We start from the raw sequence: 10,550 nt of genomic DNA, 5'->3' as shown, positions 1-10,550 counted from the left end.
TGTTGTTGTAGAAGCAGAAACAAAGAAAGAGCAAAATTAGCAGTAGTACACTCTTAAAATTAGTTAGTCATTTGACAAAAAAAAATTTGTCAAATCGTGGTCTTATTTAACAAATCTTAATTTGTCAAAATCGAATGAAAATTCGTCATGCAAGAAGTTCTCACTTGACAAATTAGAAAATAATTTGTCATGTAACCAGACCTAATTTTGACAAATTTGTCAGATATTTATTTCGTCAAAATGACAAATCAATGTACTAATTTGTCATGAGAGGAATTTGTCATTTGACAAATATTAATTTGTCATGAAAAGTGGTCTTATTTGACCAATTAATTTGATAATTTGTAATGTCGAAAAAATAGTTTGTAATGTCGAAAAAATAATTTGTAATGCCAGAAAATTAATTTGTAATGCAAGAAATTTAATTTGTAACGCCAGACATTAATTTGTCAGAATGTATTTGCTTCCATTGAGCATCCTGATGAATAAATCTGTTTCATGACAAATAAATGTTCTTGCATGACAAATTGACCTCAACTAAGTTCGTCATGGACCTGGCATGCAGAGAAGAGCGGTATAGCTCAAGAGCGCACTATGGAAAATTTAGTGTGCGCATATATACCATAAATGCCCTGCTTGAAAAGGGTGACATTGTCATTGCCAGCACATCATAAGTTTAAAAAAGCTTACGCATAAATACCTATGCCTAGCTTCTGCCAGCAACGAATTCTTAGTATTCTTGCCAAAAGAAATCAATGACAAAATTAAATTTCTGAATCCTTTCTAAAACTAAAATATGCATGAATGAGAAGTCAAAGCAAAACAAAATACCATATGAAAATTCACAATGTTCTGTTTCAGATCAGCATAGAGGTTGACAAACAGTTATTTTTATTCAAAATCCACAAGAACAAGAAAATTAAGTATCGTACTTAAATGCTATTTTATCATAGCCAGAAATTTTCAACATTTCTATGAAAATCAAAGTGAAAATCTTCAAAAGTTTTCATCAAACAATTTTACTTGCAGAATACATGAAAAGTGATGCCAATTAATACTGTGATAATCTCAATACTACCATTGACTTAAACATGGAGTTTTCCAATACTGCAAAAAGCGGAGCAGCTGGATTTTTAGTAATTTATCTTCACAAATTGAATAATCCTGTTTAATGATTGGGTAAAGCATTATCTTCCAGAGAATGGCACAGATACATCAAATTTTATGAATTACTTTTCATTCTATGGTACCGGTATATTGGTTTCTCTACAGCAATTTCCAATTTCTTGGAGACTATATACAACTTTTCAGAGTCTGATAAGAGTAGCATTGTGTCAGGATGGCCTTTTACAATGTCATGTTTGAGGAAAGTTTATTGATGCACGTCAATAAGAAAACCTGCCACGCACATGACACATACAATTCCATTATTGAAAGACAAAATGAAAATATTACATTACGAAAATTCTTGTTTAAACTATCAAACCCCAATTTGGAGTTCCAAACTATTCTCACCACCTCTCTCCACCATCCGATATCAGCAATCCTTTCCAGAAATGGTAATCCTTAAGTAAACAGACATGCACTCGCCCATGCAGATTCAATCCACCTTCCCCGCTGGCAGCGAGAGAGGAAGAGAGGAAGAGAGAGAGAGAGAGAGAGCATCAACAAGCAAGAGTCCTGAACTTTTTTTTTCACAATTTTTTTCTTATTGTTATTTCGCCAATTGTGGGTCATTTTGCTTCGTTCAAACTTCCATTTTGATCTTCATCTAAATTTTGAATCGTTTTTTATATACCAATGTCCTAAAACAAATAGAATACAAATTCATTACTCCTAGATTTCTGTCAGTCAGGCAGCTCTTAAAAGTTTGTTAATGCTATTACGTAAGATGGACAGCTGCAGTGCAGCTCAAGCTGTGCAGTGGTCATCAGCCTGCGGTGGTTGGGGTGTGTTATCAGCTCTTATCAGCAGTCAGCCCACCCCTCCCCAGTTTAAACGCAAGAAATGAAAGCTCTCCCAAAAACTGAAATCAGGGTTGAAATTCCCCACTCGAGCTCCCATTGACATAACACGCAAGGCAATGGGGTTCCTGTGTTATAGCTGGTGGGGTATTTTTTAAACAGAGGAATCACGTAATGTACAACAAAATCACTTTCACCAAATTAAATGATATTGGAATTATTCTCTTCATTACACAATACTTTATAACTAAAAAAGATTGGTTATTTCTTGAATGTACATTGAAAGTACTGATAATCCACCGTTCTGTTTTATCTTGGACACCTAATATATATTGTCCCTTACAAAGAGACGGATGAGCATGCAACATGCCTAAAGTTAGATTGCTCTAAAAGTTTTGAACCATAATTTCATCAAATTAAAATTAAGGGGGAATGGATTTTAGATCCTGGTACACATAATATATTCTGGTCAATATTCATTTGCAAATGATTTGCAGATTCTTTTTATATTTGGGGCAAAAATGAGCTGAAGAAATAATAGTTATAATTTTGTAAATCCAAAAAATCAAGGACCAGCTGATTTTTCCTACACAAATCTCAGCGGTGCACTTGTATAACAAATGGTACATGTAGTTGCTAAGTGCTCATTTTAACTGTATTTGCTTATTAACATAGATTCAAACCAATACGCAATTTGTTTTTGTTTTTTCAAGAAGTGATGGCTGAAGCTGTGCACCATATTAGTTATTTTCTTGATGTCGTTATGGCCATAGTTATGTAACTACATGTAGACATTTGCATAGTCTGACCTGACACTTGGTGATGTTTAACATATTGGAAAGCAACTATCATCATTGCAACATATTCAACATCGAAAAATAGGAGATTTTCCTGCTATCCACCACTTTTATTTGTTTGGTTATATATACATGCATATAATATGCTTGATAATTTCAACACCCCAAGAAATTAATTTCAACTGTAACTTTCAACTTGAACACAGTAACCATTAAAATGTAGAAAGCAGCAAGGCAACATGCTGATAGCTCGCATCATGTCCCCAACTCTGCTAACCATTACTCCATCCACAATCATGACAATGAGGGAGAATTCTGTTACATCCATTGGTGACAATGCATCCGTCTTCAAAAATATGGCAAGTCAATTGGGCCGTATGCATACAAAAAAATAATTGCTTTTACTAGGATTTTACTTATAAATACATTTACTTTTGAATTCAATTCAATTCAATACTCGTATATTCTGTTTCCAAATGATAAAAAAAACAATCACAATTGTATAACAATTACGCAAAATATCACAATATCATACATAAATAACAAGAGAATGCATGAGCAAATATATACGGACTATTGTCGCCATCAACTTATGGGGGTAGATATGCATTCCCGTGATGTCATAACATAAAACAAAATGATGCTTTTCAAAGCTAGGGTAAACATTATCAAGATTTCATTGCGACTGACTTATGACTATACTCTCAAGACCTTTGTTTAGGGCTTCTTCTTATGAAGTCTTGAAATGAGGGTTAGGACCTGTTTGTCTGTTGGACATTTGTCCTTGATCTGCAGGAGAGCTAACTGACAAAATTCTAGGGTTTTGTGCTGGGACACTTCATACTGAAGATGGAAAATGTAGAAAGCTGCAAGGTAACATGCTGTAGCTCGCATCAAGTCCCCAAAACTCTGCAAACCATTACTCCATCCACAATAAGGGAAAATTCTGTTGCATGCATTGGTGACAATGCATCCGTCTTCAAAAATATGGCAAGTCCAGGATTGTCTCCATCAATCTATGGGGAAGATATGTAAAAAAAAAAAAATTGAAAAAAAACAAAAACTAAATTCTTGTATAGAATACCAGATGTCCAAGAAAAAGTGCAACGGTGGATTTCCAGCACTTTACCTCCAAAATTAATCTTTTTACATCATTTGGCAAAGCATATTGTACCAAAGAGAATGGCATTAAAAAGCATTCATTTGGGGGCTGTCATTTTTATTCTATAAACATTTCTTAAAATAAGTTAATCTTCAAATTTAGCTCTTGTTTCTGCAGCAGATGAGAGCAGAGTAGTGTCAGGAATGTCCTTTCTTATGGCATGTTTTGTTAATCACATGCATCAATGGGCTTTACTCAAACATTACTGAAAATTGTATTATAAAAAGCTGTCTTGGCAAATTTCTCCTCTCAAAAATTGGCAAGTAACTGCATTCCCATAAACATGCATAGAATCAAATTACTGCACCAAATACAGGGATTCTGGGTGTCATATTCTCTTGGGTATAGATGTAGAAAATGACCTTCCTTTTTAAAACCGCTGTTTATTTGATTTTGGACACCCGGTAATAGGTATAATCTTTTAAATAAGATATCATATACACCCCCTCTCTTTTATCCAAGCAGGGCCCTTCTTTATCAAGGCTCTTGTGATTACTTCAACTGTGAATTAATGGCAATTCTAGATCTTGAGGGCTCGATTGGAATTTTACCCAGGCACAGAAGTATAATAATGAAAAGCATAAAAACAGCAACATACATGTATGGCCTCTCAAAAACATGACTGACTATAAATGAGATTACAGAATTCATCGACACTATGTGCAATGTTCTGTACCAGTGACCAAGTCGAACTTTACCTCATATTTGAAGATGTTATTTTTCTCTCCAAGAAGAGTTGGGATGGTGGTTAGAGCAGCACTCCCCTCTGCACCTGAAATTGAGAGGGTCAGGAGAAACTTTCAATGTGAAGGAGAAATAAGAATCTAAAAAATATCTCCCCTTCTTCGTGTCTCATAATCTGTTTTTGCTTTTATTGAAGAATCTTCTGCTTATGCTTAACAAGTAAATTTCATTCAAATGTATAAAAAATAACTTTTTTTTAAACAGTGTTGATAACGCAAATGCATAATTGCAATGTTCACAGGCACACATTCACAATTTACCTATTCAATATGCAGTGGAAGCAAACCACCTGCTATTTTGCACTACCTTTTGAAAACATTGGTGTTCAGTGATGCATGGTCCTAGAAATCTAATTCGGGTATCTTTGGAATGCTGATAAGTTGAACTTTCAAGTGATATAAGTTTCATAACTATCAATTTGATAATGTTCTCACAATGAAAATTGGGTTTCTTTTTTATTGATACACCACATATATCCATATCAACTTACAATCTCGAACCTGTTCATCCTCCACCTTCTCAACTTCCTCTATGATCTTCAATAGGTCGTCATCTACATCTCCCTTCATTTTACTCCGAAGACACTTGGTCTTGTACGAACTAAGCAGGGAGCATGCGAAGGTGCGGAGTCCTTTCTTCAACAGCTCCAAGGCATCAGAACTGCCATGGATTCTCTGGAACTCTGTTAGTAACTGAAAAGAAAGAAAAAAAGGGAAAAAAAGATGGAATGAATTTTTGCTAAACAACTGCCACTCTCTATTCCTATGGAAACTAATATAGATATAATATATTAAGTTTTGATCTTTGACCTTTTACCTGAAGACTCTGAATCCAAACTTGACCTGCATTTTAGTGTGATGCACCTATAATCACCAAGTATTGTCAACATTTGGGCACAAAATGCCTCCAGCACCCACATTCGGTGGGCAGAGGCTTAAAGGAAATGCTTGCAAATTCATTTAAATTCAGTAAATTAGATTAAAAGAAACTCGATCTGTAAACCTCTTTTTTTTTATTCAGAAATATGTTGCCAAGTCGAATGATAAAATAAATTCATTCCCTGTAAAAAATAAATTTAGGAAACTAACATGTTCAATAGCAATTCCAGACTTTCATATCACATGAAACTTTCTCTTAAAGAAGGTTAACAATTTCAAGAAGACCTTCCACCTCCAGTCCGGAATGAAGTGGCTTTTCTATAGAGACTGAATTTTACAACCAAGAACCAATCGCATTTTCTTCTGCACAACCCTATGTGAGCCTACAGTGATACAAAGACTCTTGTGTGGGTACGGATATAACCATTAATCAGGGTTCCCACTATATTAGAACAAAATTCCCTGACTTTTCCCTGATGGATTATCAAAATTCCAGGATAAACTTTTAGACCTATTTTAACCTATTTTGTTGTGTAGCGGCAAACAACAGACTGACAACTTCTTATCAAATTCCCTGACTTTTTCCTGATTTCAAGGCATTTTTCTCAAATTCCCTGACTTTTCGCTGATTTCATTATATATAGTTAAACCTGTTGCTTGTCATTATACACATTTCCACCCTTTTCAGATGTACATACCTCATGTCCATCTTCTTTGAAGAGCCACGGGTACTGTTCTTGAATCTCCTTGATGGAGAGGTCTCCCTTCACAATCGCCCTCCTTCTATCTGCAAAAGTCAAAGCCATTCGTGATGCTGCCTCTTCGAAATTTGGTCTTTTTTTTGTGCTTTCGCACAACAGCCAGTTAATGTGAAGCTTGATTGATTCGTCATCTTCCGAGGCCTCTCTGGAAGGTAGGTACTGCGCCATTCCAAATACTGGAGGGTACTTAACGACATCTTTTGATTCCTTTTTCTGGATCGGGGTCGGCGGATGTTTTCTTTTACGCTGCAGTACAGCCAAACTTGTCCTCACACTTTCATCCCTTCTTCGAGTGTTTTGAAATTTGTACTGCAGTTTTTTCACCCAGAGTTGCTAATATAAATAGTACAAAGAATGAATAGAAATAAAAAATATGGCTCCATTTTACCCTTTCCTGACATGAATAACCATAATCCTTATTTCGATGACATAAATTGCTTTTCATCATTGCATCTATATCAATTTGGATTAATAATGAATTTTAGTTAAAAAGTTGTAACCAAACAAGAAATGACTGAAATTTGAAATATAAACAATCAAACATTTGATTTTGTTTGCTATTCGATAGATAAAGAATCCAAAGACCCGCTCTAGTCATATCGCTCGTAGTCAAATTGCCTCTTTTTTAGGTCATTCTTGTGCTGGAGCATCGTTCTCGAACAAAACTGAACTTGCGCAGAGTAGAAATTTTGCGGATGACATCACTAATAGGCTTCTTACATGCAAACCTATGGGACTGATGCTCCAATTTTTGTGTTCACTGCCCTTATCATGGAAAATAGATCATAATTTCCTTAGAAAAACCGCCAAGCCAGGATGCCACACACGTGTGCATGAAATATTTATGTCAATAAACCTCATATAATCATAAAAAGGGATTCATGTGTTGGGTTATGTAAGAAAAATTTAAGCAGGGCTGTTTTTCATAGACCCTCTTCGAAAAATCTTCAATAAGTTCAAAAATATACATCATTAATATAAATATTTTCAGACGGGCAAGTTTGTCACAATTTTAGTTCATGTGTCATAAATAGCAGCACAATCGCAGTTTCAATTTTTGGTTTTTGGCAGGATGCATGATTCGCAAACCGCCAGATGACCGTTGCGAATTGAAAACAAAACCCACGATAATGAGATGTTAACAGTACTGCTAAGCCACCACTGAATTAGGGGAGAATGTGATTACGTTCATTTTAGTGGTACATATATGTATCATATTTCTTCTGTAACAGTTCTATCCAAATATGCACAAACATCAACTAAAAATGCACTATAAAAATAAATAACATTTGGAACATACATGTACATTTACCTTCTGATTGATTACGTCCAGATGTGCTGATAGATTTGGATATCTGGTGAGAAGGCGATCTACGATTACCATATATTGACTGGGCGTGGGATACCTATAATGATATGTGGAATCAAGTCAGGCTTCTTGTATTACATAGAACTTGAAAAACATGCAGGGGGAGGGCGGAGGCACTTTTTGTCCATGGTTTCATCTTAAAAAAAAAAAAAAAACTTCTTGAATGCAAGGGCTCTATTTTGAATTTACTCGACCTACTTGTTGGGGCTCTAAGCCACACAGATTCCTTGATTTAAGAACTGTAACTTTTAAAGCCGAAGTTCTGGCGACACTGGAAAAAAAAATCATTACACTCTTTGGAGCCTTATATTCAATAGAACAACCTAATCTATAATAATAAAATGTATGCATGTGTATGCTCCATAAAGTTACATCCTGGTTTGATAAGCTCTGCCATGCAGATCAACACTATTACTGAGAACCCCCTCCTTTTCAATGATAAACCCATTCCAAAGCCCCCCTTTACTAAATACCAGTGAAATATACCTACCACTTATGGGGTCGAGTACCCCCGCCCTCCCCCCACCCTCCGGTCTAAAATGTTATCACCTTTACATGCTTACAAATTGCAATTGAAATAACACCAATATTGGATGTAAACCCGAAAATTACATTTTAAGTTTAAGGTCGTGTGTTATGAACTTGGCACCCTAATAAGATGGTGATGCTACGCTTTTTGCTATTTTTCAGCATTCATTCGTAAATTTTTCCCCCAAATTTCTTTTTAAATGTAACAAGTTTGGTATCATTTTGAAGCTCAGTTAGTGTGCTAGCTCAAAAAATATAAAGGATTTGGTATTATGTTTGCATAGAATATGGAGAGGAAAATCAAACCATTGCACTTAAAAAGTAGTGACTATTTTTTACCTGTTGTAATCATTTTTATGTAATTAAGTATGTTTTAAAACTAAAATTGATTGAATTAAAATCGTCAACGCCAATGCTATATTAACTGCACAAGCAAAATTTTGACGAAATTTCTTCAATGCCCCAGATTTCTATATTTTGTCATTAAACTAATTCATCATCTCGCAAGTCGTGACTGTGTTCCAAGAGATAGGTCATACAAAGAATACTATTGAGAGTTCTTTGAAAGAATCAGGCGTTAATTTGCATACATTACAGTTCCGTCGAACGTCCATCGAGAGAGAGCAAACCATTTTAGTCATGGTTACGTTCAGGATTTAATAACAGAGACGTCGTGGAGACGGCAGCAAGATTATATTAAGAAAGTAATAGTGGCATATGAGAAGCAAAGAATTATAAGAGTGGGAGTGGACTGGAGAGCACCATGATTTATCAGACAGCTTACAATGCTTGGCTTATACTTACACTGTATATGGCTTTACAGACTCATACAGGACATCTAAAATTGCAGAGTCATTAGCGCATGATGTTTTCCCAGATTCAAGTTTGTCAACTAATGCATCCGGAAAACTCGGTAGCTTGAAGTTGGTGAACCAAGCACACACTGAAGATGGGGTACTCTGAGTTGGAGCAGTTTGTCCACTGAAATTATGAAGATATAGGGTGAAAAAAGCATTGACCTGATAGCTCATTAATGCTGTACTGTACTATTTCATGTACATGTCTTCACAAAAGCAGCCCCAATCAGTTCATACTGAATAAACTTATACAAATTAATGATTTAAGCTATTAGGAATTATTTGAAATTATTTGAAATAACTGTCCCTGTCCTGGACCTCCCTGCCAACCCCCCCCCCAAAAAAAAAAAAAATACAAAAATGCTACATTTGTCTTGAACCTTTCAATATGAAATAATGTATTATGTCTGTCTTGCACAACACAACTCACCATGGTATAGGCTTCTGGCTGGCATTGCAGGTACTCGCAGATTGTGGGCGAGTTTCTGGCTTTGCAGTTAAAATCTTTACTTTAGATTTAAATTTGACTTCTTCTCCACTTTCTGCATCAATGAATTCTTCAACCTCTTTGTCATACACTTGGAGTCTTACAGCAAGGTCTTTTATGTCAGGGAATTTGTCCTTTGCCTGATCTACAAGTTCTTCTACTGTGGCAAACTCTCCCCCTTGGAAAGTAACCTTTTTGTTTGAACCATTGAAGCAAAAGACCATCCAACTGGATAAAGAGAAATGATTTGAGTAAATCAATTAACGGGTCTGAAGATGCAATACATCCATTTACTAAGATTTGTAATTGAAAAAAAATCTGAGCTTTATAAATGCCATTTGATGCCTCATGTTCCCTTACCGTCTTACATATTGTGCACTAATTTGACATGGCCATTAACTGTTCACCAAAAGCTGTACATTGCCCCAGAGTAGGTCATTGCTTTTGCCATATTCTCTTGAACAATTAATATCTGACAGTAACAATAACATGCATAGATTCTCTAGATCTAGGTCTAGATCTATAGATCTAAAAAGTTAAGTTAGATCGTCTGCCGTCTGGGTCGTCGTGTCTCACGCTCACATCACAGGCGATCGCGACACAGCCACTCAAAGATCAACTCTCATGCAATATCACGCTGGCGATCTAACCGCTAAATACCACCTTTGCACTCAGAATAAAGTTAGTAAACTTCTTTTAATTTAAATACTGTAAGATTAATATTATACGTACCAGATGAGAAAAGATGTAGATCTAGGCCTAGGGCTGATCAGGGTCGGCCTTTCTTGACGATAAAGGCTAATTAACAGACCTCCGCCGTCCAAGTCCGGCCTTCTTCCGAGGGCTTTTTCGGGCGCGCGGGATGCGATGAATTACCAAAGACCCCTTGTAGTATAGTGTCTTTGATTGCATGCACGTACGTACTACGTACATGTACGTAGATCATATGCAATTCGTAAGCGAGCAAACGATGCATCACAAACGCGAGCGCAATCGAGAGGAA

The 10,550-nt window shown here is 35.9% G+C and overlaps 1 protein-coding gene across 1 annotated transcript; it reads right to left on the bottom strand.

Moving 5' to 3' along the window:
- Window positions 1-3,333: 3,333 nt before the first annotated feature.
- On the bottom strand, window positions 3,334-10,008 carry LOC121417390. Its single transcript, XM_041611079.1, has 7 exons — window positions 9,491-10,008; window positions 9,008-9,184; window positions 7,619-7,712; window positions 6,244-6,639; window positions 5,158-5,359; window positions 4,622-4,695; window positions 3,334-3,777 (listed from the first exon to the last, which is right to left on the bottom strand). Exons 1-7 carry the CDS (start codon window positions 9,769-9,771, stop codon window positions 3,655-3,657), a joined length of 1,347 nt encoding a protein of 448 aa, XP_041467013.1. The 5' UTR covers window positions 9,772-10,008; the 3' UTR covers window positions 3,334-3,654.
- Between the last annotated feature and the right edge of the window lie 542 nt (window positions 10,009-10,550).

Source organism: Lytechinus variegatus, chromosome 6, assembly GCF_018143015.1.
Source record: "Lytechinus variegatus isolate NC3 chromosome 6, Lvar_3.0, whole genome shotgun sequence".
NCBI classification, from domain to species: domain Eukaryota; kingdom Metazoa; phylum Echinodermata; class Echinoidea; order Temnopleuroida; family Toxopneustidae; genus Lytechinus; species Lytechinus variegatus.
Note: the sequence above shows the minus strand (reverse complement) of the source record. Positions and strands in the feature narration are given on the sequence as shown.

What these genes read in the sequence shown, in the direction of transcription:
- LOC121417390 (XM_041611079.1), bottom strand. Translation starts at nt 9,771, where the DNA reads ATGGTCTTTTGCTTCAATGGTTCAAACAAAAAGGTTACTTTCCAAGGG. An exon ending in TCTGTAAAGCCATATACAGT is followed by an intron (nt 7,713 to 9,007) that starts GTAAGTATAAGC and finishes ATATCATTATAG; the next exon opens with GTATCCCACGCCCAGTCAAT. An exon ending in ATAACATCTTCAAATATGAG is followed by an intron (nt 3,778 to 4,621) that starts GTAAAGTTCGAC and finishes TCTTCCCCATAG; the next exon opens with ATTGATGGAGACAATCCTGG.